The sequence below is a fragment of the Pristiophorus japonicus genome, chromosome 2, assembly GCF_044704955.1.
Source record: "Pristiophorus japonicus isolate sPriJap1 chromosome 2, sPriJap1.hap1, whole genome shotgun sequence".
NCBI classification, from domain to species: Eukaryota; Metazoa; Chordata; class Chondrichthyes; family Pristiophoridae; genus Pristiophorus; species Pristiophorus japonicus.
In genome coordinates this window covers 16553743-16574980 of record NC_091978.1, presented here as the reverse complement: position 1 = coordinate 16574980, position 21238 = coordinate 16553743, and the positions used below count along the sequence as shown (strand labels likewise).

General features: G+C 44.0%; 1 protein-coding gene across 3 annotated transcripts in view; it reads left to right on the top strand.

The window, feature by feature from the left end:
* The window catches only part of LOC139236054 (dedicator of cytokinesis protein 2-like), a 1544097-nt gene that overhangs the window by 1316372 nt on the left and 206487 nt on the right, over positions 1-21238 (top strand). For all 3 annotated transcript variants that reach the window (XM_070866795.1, XM_070866794.1, XM_070866796.1), the window contains one exon: positions 4956-5112. In XM_070866795.1, the coding sequence (XP_070722896.1) occupies positions 4956-5112 (157 nt within the window). The remainder of the gene's footprint in view (positions 1-4955; positions 5113-21238) is intronic.

Below are 21238 nucleotides of genomic sequence, written 5' to 3'. Positions count from 1 at the left end.
CATCCCTGTCTGGAGTAAAAATAAAACTGGGAATGTGGCTCAACCATGGCTAACAAGGGAAATTAAGGATAGTGTTAAAACCAAGGAAGAGGCATATAAATTGGCTAGAAAAAGCAACAAAGCTGAGGACTGGGAGAAATTTAGAATTCAACAGAGGAGGATTAAGGGTTTAATTAAGAAGGGGAAAATAGAGTACAAGAGGGAGCTTGCCGGGAACATAAAAACTGACTGCAAAAGCTTCTATAAATATGTGAAAAGAAAAAGATTAGTAAAGACAAACGGAGGTCCCTTGCAGTCGGATTCAGGTGAATTTATAATGGGGAACACAGAAATGGCAGACCAATTGAACCAATACTTCGGTTCTGTCTTCACAAAGGAAGATACAAATAACCTTTCGAATGTACTAAGGGACAGTGGGTCTAGTGAGAATGAGGAACTGAAAGATATCCTTATTAGGCGGGAAATTGTGTTAGAGAAATTGATGGGATTAAAGGCCGATAAATCCCCGGGTCCTGATAGTCTGCATCCCAGAGTACTTAAGGAAGTGGCCCTAGAAATAGTGGATGCATTGGTGATCATTTTCCAACAATCTATCGACTCTGGATCAGTTCCTATGGACTGGAGGATAGCTAATGTAACGCCAATTTTTAAAAAAGGAGGGAGAGAGAAAGCGGGTAATTATAGACCGGTTAGCCTGATATCAGTAGTGGGGAAAATGTTGGACTCAATCATTAAGGATGAAATAGCAGCCCATTTGGAAAGCAGTGACAGGATCGGACCGAGTCAGCATGGATTTATGAAAGGGAAATCATGCTTGACGAATCTTCTGGAATTTTTTGAGGATGTAACTAGGGAGAAGTGGATGTGGTGTATTTGGACTTTCAAAAAGCTTTTGACAAGGTACCGCACAAGAGATTGGTGTACAAAATCAAAGTGTATGGTATTGGGGGTAATGTACTGACATGGATAGAGAACTGGTTGGCAGACAGGAAGTAGAGAGTCGGGATAAACGGGTCCTTTTCAGAATGGCAGGCAGTTACTAGTGGGGTGCCGCAGGGCTCAGTGCTGGGACCCCAGCTCTTTACAATATACCTTAACGATTTGGATGAAGGAATAGACTGTAATATCTCCAAGTTAGCGGATGACACTAAACTGGGTGACGGTGTGAGCTGTGAGGAGGACGCTAAGAGGCTGCAGGGTGACTTGGACAGATTAGGTGAGTGGGCAAATGCATGGCAGATGCAGTATAATGTGGATAAATGTGAGGTTATCCATTTTGGGGGCAAAAACATGAAGGCAGAATATTATCTGAATGGCGGCAGACTAGAAAAAGGGGAGATGCAATGAGACCTGGGTGTCATGGTTCATCAATCACTGAAAGTGGGCACGCAGGTACAGCAGGCGGTAAAGAAGGCAAATGGTATGTTGGCCTTCATAGTTAGGGGATTTGAATATAGGAGCAAGGAGGTCTTACTGCAGTTATACAGGGTCTTAGTAAGGCCTCACCTGGAATATTGTGTTCAGTTTTGGTCTCCTAATCTGAGGAAGGACGTTCTTGCTATTGAGGGAGTGCAGCGAAGGTTCACCAGACTGATTCCAGGGATGGCTGGGCTGTCATGAGGAGAGACTGGATCAACTGGGCTTTTATTCACTGGAGTTTAAAAGGATGAGAGGGGATCTCATAAAAACATATAAGATTCTGACGGGACTGGACAGGTTAGATGTGGGAAGAATGTTCTCGATATTGGGGAAGTCCAGAACCAGGGGACATAATCTTAGGATAAGGGATAGGCCATTTAGAAGTTGTTGACCTGTGGAATTCCCTACCGCAGAGTTCGTTGGATATATTCAAGAGGGAGTTAGATATGGCCGTTACGGTTAAGGGGATTAAGGGGTATAAAGAGAAAGCAGGAAAGGGGTACTGAAGGAATGATCAGCCATGATCTTATTGAATGGCTTGAAGGGCTGAATGGCCTACTCCTGCACCTTTTTTCTATGTTTCTATGTTTATAAAACACTGGTTAGGCCTCAGCTGGAGTATTGATTTAAATTATGAGCACCTCACTTTCGGAAGATTGTCAAGGCCTTAGAGGGGGTGCAGAAGAGATTTACTAGAATGGTATCAGGGGTCACTGATGCAATGTGGGAAATTTGCTCCCACAAAGAGCAATGTGATACTGACCAGATAATCTGTTTCAGTTATGTTGATTGAGGGATAAATATTGGCCAGGACACCGGGGATAACTCCCCTGCTCTTCTTCCAATAGTGCCATGGGATCGTTTACATACACCTGAGAGAGCAGATGGGGTCTCGGTTTAACGTCTCATCCGAAAGACGGCACCTCCGACAGTGCAGCGGAGTGCTCTCTCAGCACTGTCAACCTAGATTTTAGTGCTCAAGTCTAGGAGTGGGCTGTGAACCCACGACCTTCTGACTCAGAGGCAAGTGTGTTACCCACTGACTAAGTTCAGAAGTACTGGTTGTATCATCCACCGCTTATAGCGAATGGCGTTAATGACAACACATGCGCTGTAAGTGACGGGAACTGTCTGATCGCCGTGCAGGTAACTCCTGTCTGGTTCGGAAGCCGTACAAAAGAAGGTATTTTATGAACTACCGACCAGAGGAAACCTGGCCACCTTGGCTTACTGCGCCTCAACTCCACTTCCCTGCCCGCTCCCCATAACCCTTTAATCCATTATCGTTCAAAAATCTGTCTACCTCCGCCTTAAATATATTCAATGACCCATCCTCCACAGCTCTCTGAGGCAGAGAATTCCACAGATTTACAACCCTCTGAGAGAAGAAATTCCTCCTCATCTCAGTTTTCAGTGTCAGCCCCTTATTCTTAAACTATGCCCCCTAGTTCTAAATTCTCTCATGAGTGGAATCATCTTCTCTGCATCTACCTTGTTGAGCCCCCTCAGTATCTTATATGTTTCAATAAGAATACCACTCATTCTTCTAAACTCCAAGAGTATAGGCCAAACCTTTCTTCATAAGTCAACCCCTTCATCTCAGGAATCAACCTCGTGAACCTTCTCTGAACAGCCTCCAATGCAAGTATATCCTTCCTTAAATACGGAGACCAAAACTGCACACAGTACTCCAGGTGTGGCCTCACCAATACCCTGTACAGTTGCAGCAGGACTTATCTGCTTTTATACCCCATCCCCCTTGAAACATAGACACATGAAAGCACGGCCCCAGAAGATACATAAGAGGATCTAACTTCACCTCTGGTTCGGGTCCCTTGCCATTTCTGCCGGTTCCAATTTGACTCGTAAGGGACAGAAACTCCGTCTGCCTTCACAAGGCGAATGTTAGGCCGATGGGGTAGAGGGGAGGTTGGGTGGAGAATCGCTAAGTCCAGAATTCGCACTCCGTGCCTTCAGATCGGAAACCCAGCGTATAATCAGTGAGATAAGGCAAATCCACCCTTGTGAAGGGCGCATGCGAGTTCCGCTGGTAAGTTTCAGGACCGGCAAGCTGACTGAACCCCCATCCCATCCCTCCCGCTAAAAAACTGTATCGACCCCCTTAATTGAGAGCTGTTTAGAACAGTGCCAGGCAGGGTGCAAGTTCTGGGCATTGGTCTGGATGCTCACCTTGCTGTTTGTGGGAGCTTGCTGTGCACCAATTGGCTGCCGTGTTTCCTACATTACAACAGTGTCTATGCTTCAAAAAGTACTCCATTGGCTATAAAGCGCATGCGGACATCCTGAATTCATGAAAGGTACTATAGAAATGCAACTTTTTTTTTCTTTTTAAATTAGACCTGGTTAGTTGAACGTAATTCAGTGTATGAAAAACATTTCGAGCTTTTCCTGAGCAAGGTGATAAAGTACTACATCAATGCAAACCTTTGCTTTTCCAAACTTGCATGTGTTAGACATGTGAAAGTCCATTAGCCAGGGTAGAAAAGGGAAAACAATTTGTGTGGGAATCATTTTTGCGGAGATAACAGATATAGTGTACTTAGAAACAGCACCGGAAAGAAATAAGAGTTGAAATGTTCATGTATATTTTATTTGTGCGACCATCATGGGAACATAAGAAATAGAAGCTGGAGTCGACCATACGGCCTTCTGAGCCTGCTTCACCATTCAACGAGATCATGCTGATCTTCTATCTCAACTCCACTTTCCTGCACTTTCCCCATATCCCTTCAATCCCTAGAATTCAAAAATCTATCCATCTGAGTCTTAAATATACTCAACATCTGAGCATCCACAGCCCTCTGGAGTAAAGAATTCCAAAGATTCACCACCTTCTGAGTCAAGAAATTTCTCCTCCTCTCAATCCTAATTGGCCGACCCCTTATCCTGAGTCTATGGCCCCAAGTGTTAGACTCTCCAGCCAGGGGAAACAGTCCCTCAGCATCTACACTATCAAGCCCTCTGAAACCTTATATGTTTCAATGAGTTCACCTCCCATTCTTCTCAATTCCAGAGAGTATAGGCCCGTTCTGCTCAATCTCTCCTCAGAGTACAACCCTTTCACCCCAGGAATCAATCCAGTGAACTTTCCTTGCACCCCTGATAAAGTAAGGATATCCTTCCTTTGGTGTGGAGACCAAAGCTGTGCACAGTACTCCAGGTGTGGTCGCATCAAAGCCCTATCCAACTGTAGCAAGACTTCCTTACTTTTGTACTCCAACCCCTTTGCAATAAAGGCCAACATACCAAGTGTATTCCGAATTGCTTGCTGTAGCTGCATGCTTACTTTCTGAACACCAGCATTTAATAGTTTCTCACCATTTAAAAAATATATAATTGACAAGCAATGGATTCCAAATCTCACCCACTGACCCAGGCTTCTCTCAAACACATCTTAGTCATCAGTTGTGGAGAGGCAGATGCATTGTCTGTGACTATCAGCTGACATGTTACGTTCTGATTCTTTGGAAAAGGTACAATTTATCATGTAATTTCTTTTTCATTTTTTTCTTCAGCTTATTGAACCACTGCAGAAAATATCCATATCTGGCCAAGCAAGGTGAAACCTTTGTTGCCCTGGTAACCGGCTTATTGGAAAGACTGCTGGACTACAGGAATGTAATGAATGATGAAAACCAGGCCTACAGCATGTGTTGCACCGTGAATCTGTTGGTAAGTTAAGGATGTCATAAGAACATAAGAAATAGGAGCAGAAGTAGGCCATTTGGCCCCTCGAGTCTGCTCCGCCATTCAATAAGATCATGGCTGATCTGATCATGGACTCAGCTCCACTTCCCTGCCCGCTCCCCATAACCCTTTGCTCCCTTATCGCTGTAAAATCTGTCTATCACTGCCTTAAACATATTCACTGATCCAGCCTCCACAGCTGTCTGGGGCAGAGAATTCCACAAAATCACAGCCCTCTGAGAGAAGAAATTTCTCCTCATCTCAGTTTTAACTGGACAGTCCCTTATTCTAAGACTTTGTCCCCTAGTTTTAGTTTCCGCTATGAGTGGAAATATTCTCTCTGCATCCACCTTGTCGAGCCCCCTATTATCTTATGTTTCAATAAGATCACTTCTCATTCTTTTGAACTCCAATGTGTATAGGCCCAACCTACTCAACCTATCCTCATAAGTCAACCGCCTCATCTCCGTAATCAACCTAGTGAACCTTCTCTGAACAGCCTCTAATGCAAGTATATCCTTCCTTAAATACAGAGACCAAAACTGTACGCAGTACTCCAGGTGTGGCCTCACCAATACCCTGTACAGTTGTAGCAGGACTTCTCTGCTTTTATATTCTATCCCCCTTGCAATAAATTATGGAGTCAAACCCGAATTAGCACTCTTCTCACACAAGGCTTTCATATATTGCAAATATTTCATAATCCTCAACAAAAATACATTCCATATATTGAGAAACAAAATCTCAACAGAAAAAGTGATCCATCTGTGGCTAACTAAAGAAGTAAAGGAAAGCATTAGATTGAAAGAAGATGCTAATAATGTTGCGAAGAATAGTAGTAAACCTGAGGATTGGGAGAGTTTCAGAAACCAGCAAAGGATGACAAAAAATTGATCAAAAGGGAAAAAATAGACTATGAGAGAAAACTAGCAAGAAATATAAAAACAGATTGTAAGAGCTTCTATAACAACAACAACAACTGTTATTTATATAGCACCATTAACGTAGTAAAACGTTCCAAGGCACTTCACAGCAGTGTTACATGACAAAACAGATAAATTTGACCCCGAGCTACATAAGAAGAGATTACAGCAGATGACCAAACGCTTGGTTGAAGAGGTAGGTTTTCAGGAGCATCTTAAAGGAGGAAAGAGAGGTAGAGAGGCGGAGAGGTTTAGGGAGGGAGTTCCAGAGCTTGGGCCCCAGGCAGCTGAAGGCACGGCCACCAATGGTTGAGCAGTTATAATGAGGGACATTCAAGAGGCCAGAATTTGCGGAGCACAGACATCTTGTCGGGTTGTGAGGCTGAAATAGATTACAGATACGGAGAGGCAAGTTCGTGGATGTAAAAAGGAAGAGAGTAGCAAAAGTAAACGTTGGTCCCTTAGAAACTGAGGCAGGAGAATTTATTATGGGGAATAAGGAAATTGTAGAAACGTTAAACAAATATTTTGTATCTGATTTCATAGTAGAAGACGCAAAAAGCATACTTAAAATAGCGGGGAACCAAGGGTTTAATGATGATGAGGAATTTAATGTAATTAATATAAGTAGAGAAACTAATGAGACTAAAAGCCAACAAATCACCTGAACCTGATGGCCTACATTCTATGGTTCTAAAAGAGAAGGCTGCAGAGATCGTGGATTCATTGATTTTGATCTTTCAAAATTCCCCAGATTCTAGAACGGTCCCAGCGGATTGGAAGGTAGCAAATGTAACGCTGCTGTTCAAAAAAGGAGGGAGAGAGAAAACAGGGAACTACAGGCCAGTTAGCCTGGCATTAGTCGCTGGGAAAATGCTGGAATCCTTTGTTAAGGAAGTGGTATCAGGGCATTTAGAAAATTATAACATGATTAGGCAGAGTCAGCATGGTTTTATGAAAGGGAAATCATGTTTGACAAATTTATTAGTTTTTTGAGGATGTAACTACCAGGATAGATAAAGGGAAACCAGTGGATGTAATATATTTGGATTTCCAAAAAGCATTCGACAAGATGCCAAATAAAAGATTATTACACAAAATAAGGGCTCAAGGGATTGGAGATAATGTATTAGCAAGAATAGGGGATTGGTTAACAAATAGAAAACAGGGAATAATGTTAAACGCTGTAACTAGTGGGATGCCGCAAGGATCAATGCTTGGGCCTCAGCTATTTACAATCTATATTAATGACCTAGATGAAGGGACCAAATGTAATGTATCAAAGATTTCTGATGATATAAAGCTAGGTGGGACAGTAAGCTGTGAGGAGAATACAAAGTGTCTGCAAAGGGATACAGATAGACTAAGTGAGTGGGCAGTAAGGTGGCAGATGGAGTATAATGTGGGGAAATGTGAGCGTATTCACTTTGGAAGGAAGAACAGCAAAACAGAATACTTTTTAAATGGTGATAAACTTTTAAATGTTGGTGTTCAGAGAGATTTGGGTGTTCTTGTGCAAGAAATACAGAAAGCTAGCATGCAGGTACAGCAAACAATAAGGAAGGCAAATGGCATGTTGTCCTTTATTACAAGGGAGGTGGAGTATAAGGGTAACTAAGTCTTGCTACAATTGTACAGGGCCTTGGTGAGACCACACCTGGAGTACTGTGCACAGTTTTGGTCTCCTTATCTAAGGAAGGATATACTTGCCTTGGAGGTGGCACAACAGAGGTTCACTAGATTGATTCCTGGGATGAGAGGGTTGTCCTATGAGGAGAGATTGTGTAAAATGGGCCTATATTCTCTGGAGTTTAGAAGAATGAGAAGTGATCTCATTGAAACATAAAATATTCTAAAGGGGATTGACAGGGTAGATGCTGAGAGGTTGTTTCCCCTGGCTGGAGAGTCTAGAACTAGGGGGTATTGTCTCAGGATAAGGAGTCGGACATTTAAGGCAGAGATGAGGAGGCATTTCTTCTCTCAGAGGGTTGTGAATCTTTGGAATTTGCTGTCCCAGAGGACTGTGCATGCTGAGTCTTTGAATATATTTAAGGCTGAGATAGTTAGATTTTTGGAGTCTAGGGGAATCAAGGGATGTGGAGATCGGGCGAGGAAGGGGAGTTGAGGTAGTTGATCAGCCATTATCTTACTAAATGGTGGAGCAGGCTCGAGGGGCCGAATGGCCTATTCCTGCTCCTGTTTCTTATGTTCTTATCCTATGTTCTTATATCGTGGCAAGAAATTATTTGTCTATGCTGCATTTACACAATGCATTACTACTTAGGATAGGTGAGTCATACGATCACAAGATAAATACAGACACGAGATCAATCAGCCATCTTAGCTCATCAATCCAAAAGAAAAACCTACGACATCAAATTGATTTAAAATTCTCATTCTTGTGTTCAAATCCCTCCATGCCCTTGCCACTCCCTACCTCTGTAATCTCCTCCAGTCCTACAACCCCCCAAGATGTCTGTGCTTCTCTAATTCTGGCTTTTTGAGCATCCCTGATTTTAATTACTCCACCATTGGTGACTGTGCCTTGAGCTGTCAAAGCCCTAAGCTCTGGAACTCCCTGCCTAAAACTCTCCGCCTCTCGACCTCTCATTCCTCCTTTAAGACATTCCTTAAAACCTACATCTTTGACCAAGTTTATCTGCCCCAATATCCCCTTACGTGGCTCGGAGTCACATTTTGTCTTATAACGCTCCTGTGACATTTTACTACGTTAAAGGTGCTATATGAATGCGACTTGCTATTGTTGACTCTTGAATTACTCTTAAGGTTTTTACTCTTCCCGTCAGTACCAGTTGTCTCTGACCCGCGGTCCTGGTGCAGAGTACCTCCAGCAAAATGTAGCCTTTTCTGAAATGGGTTAGGTCATTCAACATATTTCCAGTTGGGCGTGAGCCCCATATTTGGCAGAGAGTCGCATTCTCCTCAGAGGTCATGAGACTGGAAATGGAGGTAAGGGCTGACATTGGACATGGGACGGAGACCCGGTGTGTCGCATAGCAGGTGGCAAAAGCGATCATGCCCGTTTTGAGCCTCTGCCCAAGTCAGATTTCACCTCCCGGGTTTTCTCTCCCTGTCCGTGCTGTACCTGGAAACGCTCAACGTTGACTCCACAATGCTGACATCCTTCAGTCTGACGAAAGCCAAATACACCCCCCAAAAAAATTATTTTACAGTTTGCAACAAAAAAACCTTGCACAGGTATTTATGTAGCACCTTTAACATTGTTCAAATGTCCCAAGGCGCTTCACAGGAGCGTCATCAAAAGAAATTTGACACCGAGCCACATAAGGAGATATTAGGAGAGGTTTTCATAGAATCATAGAAGTTTATAGCACAGAACGAGGCCCATCTATGTCTGTGCCGGCCAAAAAAGTGCTATCCAGACTAATCCCACGACAGTTCATGGGAAGTCATGTTCGACAAATTTGCTGGAGTTCTTTGAGGATGTAACAAACAGGGTGGATACAGGGGAACCAGTGGATGTGGTGTATTTGGACTTCCAGAAGGAATTTGACGAGGTGCCACATAAAAGGTTACTGCATAAGATAAAAGTTCACGGGCTTGGGGGTTATATATTAGCATGGATAGAGGATTGGCTAACTAACAGAAAACAGAGAGTCAAGATGAATGGTTCATTCTCTGGTTAGCAACCAGTAACTAGTGGGGTGCCGCATGGATCAGTGCTGGGACCCCAACTATTTACAATCTATATTAATGACTTGGAAGAAGGGACTGAATGTAATGTAACCAAGTTTGCTGACGATACAAAGATGGGAGGAAAAGCAATGTGAGAGGAGGACACAAAAAATCTGAAAAAGAACATAGACAGGCAAACTTTTGGCAGGTGGAGTATAATGTGGGAAAATGTGAGGTCATGCACTTTGGCAGAAAAAAAATCAAAGAGCAAGTTATTATTTAAATGGAGAAAGATTGCAAAGTGCTGCAGTACAGCAGGACCTGGGGGTACTTGTGCATGAAATACAAAAGGATAGTTTGCAGGTACAGCAAGTGATCAGGAAGGCCAATGGTATTTTGGCCTTTATTGCAAAGGGGATGGAATATAAAAGCAGGGAAGTCTTGCTACAGCTATATAAAGTATTGGTGAGGCCGCACCTGGAATACTGTGTGCAATTTTGGTTTCCATATTTACAAAAGGATATACTTGCTTTGGAGGCAGTTCAGAGAAGGTTCACTAGGTTGATTTCGGGGATGAGGGGGTTGACTTATGAGGAAAGGTTGAGTAGGTTGGGCCTCTACTCATTGGAGTTCAGAAGAATGAGAGGTGATCTTCTCAAAACATATAAGATTATGAGGGGGCTTGACAAGATGGATGCAGAGAGGATGTTTCCACTGATGGAAACTAGAACTAGAGGGCACAATCTTAGAGTAAGGGGCCGCCCATTTAAAACAGAGATGAGGAGAAATTTCTTCTCTCAGAGGGTTGTAAATCTGTGAAATTCGCTGCCTCAGAGAGAAGCTGGGACATTGAATAAATTTAAAACAGAAATAGACAGTTTCTTAAAACTTAAGGGCAGAGAAGTGGAGCTGTGTCCATGATCAGATCAGCCATGATCTTATTGAATGGCGGAGCAGGCTCGAGGGGCCGTATGGCCTACTCCTGTTCCAATTACTTATGTTCTTATGTTCAAGTGCATATCTAAATACTTTGTAAATGCGATGAGGGTTTCTATTTTTTACATTTTATTTTTCTATTTTTTTTAAACTCTTTTGTGTGTAAATGCAGGCCTTACGCTTGCTTTTACCAAGCGGAAGAGTTTGAAGGACATTCGCTGGGCAAGAGTTGGGCAAATAGCCCAAATCTCCGCCCGCGAAGGCCCTTCTCCCGGGGAGGCGTTGGAACTGTCAAAAGAAATTATGACCGTTCGCAAGAGCCAGATTTCTGTGCATGCGCATCACACACTGAGAACAGGCACTTGTGGGGCCTCTACAGGTGTGCACATCATTGGCGCCCATTGAGATCATGATTTTTGGCCCATAATTTAATACTTTTAGCCCCCGGTATCATTCTGGTGAATCTGCTCAGTTCCCCCTCCAAGGCCAGTATATATTTCCTGTGGTGTGGTGCCCAGAACTGAACGCAGTACTCCAGATGGAAAACAGTCCCAATATCTTGTCACGACTCATAGCTATAGATTCCCATCTTTCATGCTGCAGCTGGAGTACTGCGTGCAGTTCTGGTCACCACATTACAGGAAAGATGTGATTGCACTGGAAAGGGTGCAGAGGAGATTTACAAGAATGTTACCTGGACTGGAGAATTTTGGCTGTGAGGAAAGTTTGGAGATGCTGGGTCTGTTTTCTTTCGAACAGAGGAGGCTGAGGGGAGACCTGATTGAGGTGTATAACATTATGGGCCTGGATAGAGTGGATAGGGAGGATCTGTTTCCTTTGGCAGAGGGGATCAACAACCAGGGGGCATAGATTTAAAGTAATTAGGGGCAGTTTAGAGGAGATATATGGGGAAATTTCTTCACCCAGAGGGTGGTGGAGGTCTGGAACCTACTGCCTGAAAGGGTGGTAGAGGCAGAAACCCTCACAACGTTTAAAAGTACCTGGATGTGCACTTGAAGTGCCGTAACCTACAGGGCTATGGACCTAGAGCTGGAAAGTGGGATTAGGCTGGATAGCTCTTGGTCGGCCAGCGTGGACACGATGGGCTGAAATGGCCTCCTTCCGTGCTGTAAATTTCTATGATTCTATGGATTCTATTCTCGATACCCTATTTGTAATAACTAGGAGGCCGTCAGTGTTCCCTTCAAGCTGTGTGGCAGGGCAGCTCTCTTGACCTCCTGCGCAGCCTGCTCGCTGGCTTTTCGATGAGTATAACAGCGCATGCGCTACATTAAAGAGGCCTGCGTACACCGCACCCCAAAAAAAAATTAATGGGAGCATTCGAGCCCATATGCTTTTATTTCGAACATGCATGACCTCTGACATGGGAGCTGTGTTCAAATATTCAGTACCACTTGAGGAACTGATTTTGTATAAACTACAAAATCCTTTATTTATATTCGAATAGTAAACAGTTTAGTTTGCTGCCGGATTTCCTGATCCAGCATGGAACCTGCCAAAGCATTTATTTTTGTAATTCATTAATGCAGAGTTCAGGATGAATCACTCTGGCATTTATTGCTTATTACCATATTTGTTCTGCTAGCCTTTTTCTGATAACAATTAAAAATGATTTATTTTAAATACTGAGTTGAAGTTTATGCTCATTAAGTTGAGAGATATCAGTGATGGGAAATGGAGAGAGAGAGAGAGAGAGAGAGGAGGAAAAAAACATTAGCATTTACACAGTCACTGTCAACGTTAAACGCTCCCGGAATAGAGAGCATATCAACAACTGAAATAACAACAGAAAGTTCTGGAAATGCACAGCAAGGTGGTCAATATCTGTGAAGAAAAACTGTCAGGGCAACATTGTGGGAAAAAGAGCCTGATGAAGGGACCAGTCACAGAATCATAGAAATTTACAGCATGGAAGGAAGCCATTTTGGCCCATCGTTTCCATGCCGGCTGACCAAGAGCTATCCAGCCTAATCCCACTTTCCAGCTCTTGGTCTGTAGCCCTGTAGGTTATGGCACTTCAGGTGCACATCCAGGTACTTTTAAAATGCGATGAGAGTTTCTGCCTCTACCACCCTTTCAGGCAGTGAGTTCCAGACCCCCACCACCCTCTGGATGAAAACATTTCTCCTCAAATCCCCTCTAAATCTCCTAGCAATTACTTTAAATCTATGGCCACTGGTTGTTGACCTCTATGCTAAGGAAAATAGGTCCTTCCTATCCCCTCTGTCCAGGCCCCTCATAATTTTATACACCTCAGTAAGGTCTCCTCTCAGCCTCCTCTGTTCTAAAGAAAACAACCCCAGCCTATCCAATCTTTTCTCATAGCTAAAATTCTCCAGTCCAGGCAACATCCTTGTAAATCTTCTCTGTACCCTCTCTAGCGCAATCACATCTTGATGAAGAGAATAGCTCCTCTTTTTGAAGAACTGAGCAAAATTACTCTGAGGGTAGGCGGCGGAGAGAAGGGACAGCTGGTGTGAATCAATGAGCTTGGGGCCACTGAGCTTCTTGGGCTTGTTCCGCCATTCTATGAGATCATGGCTGATCTGCAGCTGAACTCCATTTACCTACCTTGGTTCCATATCCCTTAATATCCTCACCCCCAAAGAATCGTGCAATCTCAGTTTTGAAATTTTCAATTGACCCCCAAGCCTCAACAGGTTCTTGCGGGGAAGAGAGTTCCAGACCAGTTTTTTCTTCTTTGGCAAATGGCTGTAAAAAGGTGAAAATTGTGGAGGCCATTTAAAAAAAAAAATTTCCTTTCTCAGGATGTGGGTGTCACCGGCAAGGCCAGCACTTATTGCACTTCCTTAATTGCTCTAGACTGTAGTCCTTACACTGCTGCAGTTGGACTGGAGTCACATGTAGGCCCAGAGCGGGTATGGATGGCAGGTTTCCTCCCCTAAAGGACATTAGGGAACCGGTTGGGTTGTAACAACAATTCAACAGCTTCATGGTCACTTTTACTACGACTAGCTTTTTATTTCCAGGTTTGTTTTAACCTCAAGTTAAATTCTCAAACCACTGCAGTGGGATTTGAACTCAAATTCTCTGGATTATTCCATGCCTTTGGATTATTGGTCCAATGACATTATCACTACATTACTGTAGCAACACCCAAAGTGGCAGTGAACAGATATTAGAAAAACAGGGTCTAAAGTAAATCTGGTGTGTGACTTGGCGGGGAATTTGTATGTAATGGGGGAGGGTGAATTTCCCCAGGTACTCTCCCGCTCCACCGCCAAACCTCTAATGGAAATTTAGCCATAACCATGATTACGCACGTAAACGGGATCTCCACTGAACTTCTGGAGTCCCAAGGAAATTCACCCCCATGGTGTTTCCAGAGCAGATATCAGAAAGACCAGATATAGAGTGAAATTCTTCACCTTTGACTCAATAATGCCCTTTAATTTGAATTTCAGAAGAACATTCCTTTTGACACATTCCCATTTCACACTTTGGCCCATCCATCTGGCTGCCTGATTGCCTCGAATTAAAAATGATCAGATCCTTCCAAGGCCTCGCCCCTCCCTATCTCAGTAACCTGCTCCAGCCCAACCACCCGCTGAGATCTCGGTGCTCCTCCAGTTCTTGTCCATCCCCCACTCCCTTCACCCCACCATTGGCGGCAGTGCCTTCAAGCATCTGGGCTCGAAGCTCTAGAATTCCCTCCCTCAACCTCTCCACCTCTCGCTCCCCCTTTTAGACCCTCTTTAATCAAGCTCTTGGTCACCTGTCCTCATATCTGCTTCTTTGGCTCTGTTGTCATGTTTTGTTTGATTCCACTCCTGTGAAACGCCTTGGGACATTTTACTGTGATAACGGCACTACATAAATGCAAGTTGTTATTCTCCATATTACAGTCAGTGTTATATTCAGCCATAAAGGCATAAGGAATCCCGCAAAAAAGATTTAAGAACATAAGAAATCGGAGTAGGAGTAGGCCATATGACCCCTCGAGCCTGCTCCATCATTCAATAAGATCATGGCTGATCCGATCATGGACTCCAGTCCACTTCCTTGCCTGCTCTCCATAACCCCTTTATTCCCTTATCAATTAAGAAACTGTCTATCTCTATCTTAAATTTATTCCATATCCCAGCTTCCACAGCTCTCTGAGGCAACGAATTCCACAGATCTACAACCCTCTGAGAGAAGAAATTCCTCCTCATCTCAGTTTTAAATGGGCGGCTCCTTATTCTAAGATTATGCCCCCTCGTTCAAATCCCCCCATCAGTGGAAACATCCTCTCTGCATCCACTATGTCAAGCCCCCTCATAATCTTAGACCTTTCGATAAGATCACCTCTCATTCTTCTGAACTCCAATGAGTAGAGCCCCAACCTACTCAACCTTTCCTCATAAGTCAACCCCCTCATCCCTGGACTCAACCTCGTGAACCTTCTCAGAACTGCCTCCAGAGCAAATATATCCTTCCGTAAATATGGAAACCAAAACTGTACCCATTTACGAGAATAGTTCCACGGATGAGGGACTACAGTTACGTGGAGAAGCTGGGATTGTTCTCCTTAGAGCGGATAGGGTTGAGAGGAGATTTGATCGAGGTGTTCAAAATCATGAGGGGTCTGGACAGAGTAGATAGAGAGAAACTGTTCCCATTGGTGGAAGGTTCGAGAACCAGAGGATACAGATTTAAGGCGATTGGCAGAAGAACCAAAGGCGACATGAGGAAAAACTGTTTTACACAGCGAGTGGTTAGGATGTGGAATTCACTGACTGGGTGGTGGATGCAGATTCCATCGTGGCTTTCAAAAGGGAACTGGATAAGCACCTGAAAGAAAAAAAATTGCAGGTCTACGGGGAAAGGGTGGGGGAGAGGGACTAGCTGAAGTGCTCGTGCAGAGAGCCGGCACGAACTCGACGGGCCGAATGGCCTCCTTCCGTGCTGTAACCATTCTATGATTCAATGTATGTGAGGCTCCTGATTCAGACTCACTGAAGTTGATTCCATGTAAATGAAAGCTTTCAATTATCTCCTGATTAGTGACCTGATTTAAACAATCAACTGAGTGTGGCTGCCAATGTGTTGCTAATATGTGCTCAATGGTAGGCAGATTTTTTTGGTTCAAATGCACAACATCCATAAAACTCAGCTAAGATTGCCAGAAGCTTTTTTCAATTAGGATCCTTCAGGTAGAGGGAGAGGAGGCCTTCATCTTGACAAGTCAGGGCGAGAATTGAAGCTTCTTTGTAGACATCAAAGAACATTGACAAACCAATTAAGTGGTTTAAAATGCCTCTGGAACCATAATGGTGATTGCCTATGTGTAGAATTCCTTGGCGCGTTTCCATAGCGACCTGACTGTATCTTAAACCGATTCAGAACCGACAAGTCCATTTTGAGGTGCAATGACTGAGATGTGGGTAGACAGATGCAACAGCCAAATGAGCACAGCACGGCCCCATGAAATGAGACCAATTAGCAGTTCATCAGTTTTTGGCTGTGTAGTTTAATGGAGAAATGGGACACGGGCGGAAATTCTCTGCTTCTCCACAAACCGTGTCATGAGATCCTTTATGTCCACTCGAACAAGCAGAGGTTCGAGTTGTTTAAAGTTCTGAAACATAAGGACAGCACTCCTGACAATGCTGCGCTCCCTCCGTGCTGCCCTGCTTTCATGCTCAAGTCAGGTGTCACATTCGACCCCGTGGTCTTCTGACTCAGTGGTGAGTGATACCAACTGAGCCAAGCTGATACCTACATTGATGGACTGCACTGAGAAATTTCCTGTTAACACTCCTACTTTTGGAACCATCCAATCATCTTTTTGGTGATTGGATGCACTCTCGCCTCTGAATCAGAAGGTTGTGGGTTCAAGTCCCATTCCAGAGGCTTGAGTACAAAATCTAGGCTGACACTCCCAGTGCTGAGGGAGTGCTGCACTGTCGGCGGTGCTGTCTTTCGGATGAGACATTAAACCGAGGGTGGACGCAAAAGAGTCCACGGCACTATTTTGAGGAAGAGCAGCTGATCTGGACAATATTTATTCCTCAACCAACACCTGTAAAAAAAACCCCAGATGATCTTATCATTTATTCCTACATTACAACAGTGACTACATTACAAAAATCACTTCATTGGCTGTAAAGCACTTTGGGACGACCTGAGGTCATGAAAGGCAAGTTCTTTCTCAATCAATTCTTATTACAGCAGAAACAACATGAATATACTTTGTTCAGAAACAAAATGGTGCACACAGATAACCTTCCAAACTCTGCAAGGCTTTGTATCAGGTCCCGCTTAATCGTTTATTCAACAGTTCAAGAAAACCTGCAGAGACCACTCAACTGAAAGATCACATTTGCCACCAAGTTGATGAGACATGTTAAATGCACTACCGGCTCTGTGATAAATCTGGGACCGAAACGACAAAATTAATGAGCTCCTCATTAAAAGTCAGATAATTGGGATTGTTCAAAGCACTTGCACTCAGTGCACACATCTGGCTGTACGCTGGTTGAATCACCACCTCTTGATTGCCCCTTCACGCTCTTCAACGGAGATCTTGTGTTCTTTTTCTCCATAATTCAAAGATGCCAGTTCTTCGTCGCTCTTTTGCAAGATCGAGCATTAGCTGCTATTTATTTTTATTCATTCACGATTGCGGGCATCGCTGACAAGATTTATTGCCCATCCCTAACTGTCCTTGAGAAGGTGGTGGTGAGCCGCCTTCTTGAGCCGCTGCAGTCCCATGTGGTGAAGGTAATCCCAAAGTGCTGTTAGGGAGGGAGTTCCAGGATTTTGACCCAACGACAATCAAGGAACGGCGATATATTTCCAAGTCAGGATGGTGTGTGACTTGGAGGGAAACATGGAGGTGATGGTGTTCCCATGCGCCTGCTACCCTTGTCCTTCTAGGTGGTAGAGATCACGGGTTTGGGAGGTGCTGTCGAAGAAGCCTTGGCGAGTTGCTGCAGTGCATCTTGTAGATGGTACACACTGCAGCCACGGTGCACCGGTGGTGGAGGGAGTGAATGTTTAAGGTGGTGGATGGGGTGCCGATCAAGCGGGCTGCTTTATCCTGGACGGTGTCGAGTTTTTTGAATGTTGTTGGAGCTGCAAGTGGAGAGTATTCCATCACACTCCTGACTTGTGCCTTGTAGATGGTGGAAAGGCTTTGGGGTGTCAGGAGGTGAGACACTCGCTGCAGAATACCCAGCCTCTGACCCGTTCTAAGTCCAGTTAAGTTTCTGGTCAATGGTGACCCCCAGGATGTTGATGTTTGGGTATTCGGTGATGGCAATCCCGTTAATGTCAAGGGGAGGTGGCTACACTCTCTCTGGTTGGAGATGTTTATTGTCTGGTATTTGTGTGGTGCGAATGTTACTTGCCGCTTATCAGCCCAAGCCTTAATATTGTCAAGGTCTTGCTGCATGTGGGCACAAACTGCTTCATTATCTCAGGATTTGTGAATGGAACTGAACACTGTGCAATCATCAGCGAATATCCCCACTTCTGACCTTATGATGAGGGAAGGTCATTGATGAAGCAGCTGAAGATGATTGGGACTAGGACACTGCCCTGAGGAACTCCTGCAGCGATGTCCTGGAGCTGGGATGATTGACCTCCGACCACCACAACCATCTTCTTTTGTGTTCGGTATGACTGCAACCAGTGGAGAGTTTCCCCCCACCCCGATTCCCATTGACTTCAGTTTTACTAGGGCTCCTTGATGCCATACTCGGTCAAATGCTGCCTTGATATCAAGGGCCATCATTCTCACCTCACCTAGCTTTGAGCTATGAGCCCTAGTCCTTGATCTGTTGATATTCTTGTCCCCTCTGTCTCCTCTGATCTCAACTGGATCTCCCATCGTTGCTTAAGCTGTCTTGAAGACATTCATTTCTTCCCTCATGCCAGACACTTCCTCTTCCCCTCATCAGCTCTTAATTCTCCATAAAACCTTGCCAGACTTGAATCTCCTATCCAAAGAACCTAATACAACACAATGTCCTGGCCAATATTTATCCCTCAACCAAAATAACAAAAACAGATTACCTGGTCATTATTACACTGCTGTTTGTGGGAGCTTGCTGTGCTCAAATTGGCTGCCGCGTTTCCCATGTTACAACAGTGACTACACTCCAAAAAGTATTTCATTGGCCGTAAAGCACCTTGAGACGTCCAGTGGGGGTGAAAGATGCTATATAAATGTAAGTCTTTCTTTCATTTAAGCCCAAATTTTGGTATCACCTAAGTTTCTGTTGTGCTTTTTAACTTTGATGGTGTCCTACACTGTGAGCCTTGATTCTGAACGTAGATTTCTCAATTGAAAAGTCTAGTTTGTTGATGTAAGTGCTGCGTCCATTTTGTACCCCATTGCTACTATTTTCAGAGAGGCAGTGCCATGCAGCAATAAGGTCGAGAGTTTCATTTGACAGATCCATAATCATCTAGTTAGCGGGGGATCAGTTGGCTTCATGGTGATGTGTCATCCAATTTAGTAGTCCAGTGAATGTTGGAGCTTGTCGGTCCGCTGAAAGCCAAACAACGAAACTTAGTACGTTTCATGACCTCCGGATTTTATTACAGCCAATAAAGTGCGTCTGGATATTAAGGGAATCAAGGGGCTAGTGCAGGAAAATGTTGAGGTTGAAGATCATCCAAGATCTGATTGAATGGCGCAGCAGACTCGAGGGGCCGAGTGGCCTACTCCTGCTCCTAATTCTAGTGCTTTTTAACGTGTAGTCATTGTAGTTAATGTAGGAAGGCAATTTGTGCACAGCAAGCTTCCACAAAAAGCAATGTGATAATGACCAGATAATCTGCTTTTTAGTGACGTTAGATGAGGGAGAAATATCGGTCAGGGCGCCGAGGTTTACTCCCCTGATCCTCTTCGAAATAGTGCCGTGGTATCTATTGCGTCCACCAGAGAGGGCAGATCTAGTCTTGATTTAACGTCTCATCGGAAAGACGGCACCTCTGACAGTGCAGCACTCCCTCAGCACTGCACTAGATTTATGTGTTCAAGTTCCTGGAGTGGGACTTGAACCTTCAAACTCAGAGACACCCACTGAGACACGGCTGGCACCTAAAAAAGACCTCTTCAAATTATTCGAAATTATTTTTTTTTAAATTGCTGGGTGTCTTTATTTATTAAATATGGTTTTGCCAGCTCTTCAGTACATCCCTCAGAGTCCTTCATGCTCAGCAATGCACTGAATTTTTGATAAACTTGCTGTAGTTCTCAACCAGGAAATGGGCAGTGAACCTTGGCTTGCGAGCGTGTTTTATATTTCGAAAGAGAAATGAAGCAGTGAGTTTCCGGAGGATCAAAGGAGACTTTAAAGCCTTTAGCTCCTCTGATCCCTTCAGTCGTGTGTGCCCGCTGCAGTCCTTTATATTCAATGAATCATTAGCACCAAACAAAGATGGGACTGCTGAGACCGATACTGTGCATTAAAAAGGGCCAAGTAAGTCTTCAAAGGTTATAGATAGGAACAGCTAATTAAAATCCCAATGTCTGAGGGGTCTCGAGACTATTTTATCTCCATTTAGGCCACATCATCATTAGGTGTGGGGCGGGAGGGGGATGAGAAGAGTTGAGTGCTCAGAACCTGTGATCTATTGGTATATGGTTATCTAGTTTTTTGCCTCTCTCAGAAGATCACATGGCTCCGGTTGGGGTGGAGTGTAGAATGTTTTAATGTAAGGGGTGTCACAGTTGTGGTGAGGCAGATTGGTTGGGCTGGGTGCTCTTTGCCTTTCCGTCATTGTTCATAGGTTTATGTATAACTTTTTGGGCTGCTGACCAAGGGTCTTGTGGCTCATTGTCGGTCGGCGCGGACACGATGGGCCGGAATGGCCTCCTTTTGAGCTGTAAATTTCTATGTTTCTATATTTGTTTCCTGTATTAACTCATTTGAGGTGGCAATTCCTGCAGGACTGATTTTCGGGCCTGAAGTTAGAAGCTGCACATTGAGCTCGCCACCCCGACCCCCTCCGCTCCCCCCCACCACCCATTCCCCACCTCTGCCACCCCAAAACCGGGAGGTCTGAGGCCGACCTGAAATTGGACCTGAATAATTAACATTGGGCCAAAAATTGCACATGGACCTGGCGAGACCTTGCAAAAGCCTGTTCTTGGGGCGCGATGCGCATGCGCCAAAAAACAGCTTTTCCGATCTGTCAAAATTTCTTTAGACAGATTTTACGCATCCCCGCAGGAAGGACATTCGCGGGGCAGAGGTTGAGCTATTTGTCCAGCGAATGTCCTTCAAACTTTTCGGCCCGGTTACCAGTGTAACACTTGTAACACAGAAAAATTAAATATAATCATTTATTATTAAATTAAAATCCCTGTCCATTAAGGAAAGTTTATTTTTAACCCTATTAAAACACATAAAAAAATTTAAAAATACATATTTTTTCTAAAATATTGAATTACATTTAATTTCAATTAATTTTAAATATGTGAGTTTTTTTTAAATGTATTGTGCTGTGTTTCGGTGTATTGCGGGGGGGGGGGGGGGGGGTGATTTCTCATTGAAAGTAATGGGAGCTCGTACAAACGGAATTCTCAGTCTTATCAATGAGAATACTGCACAGTG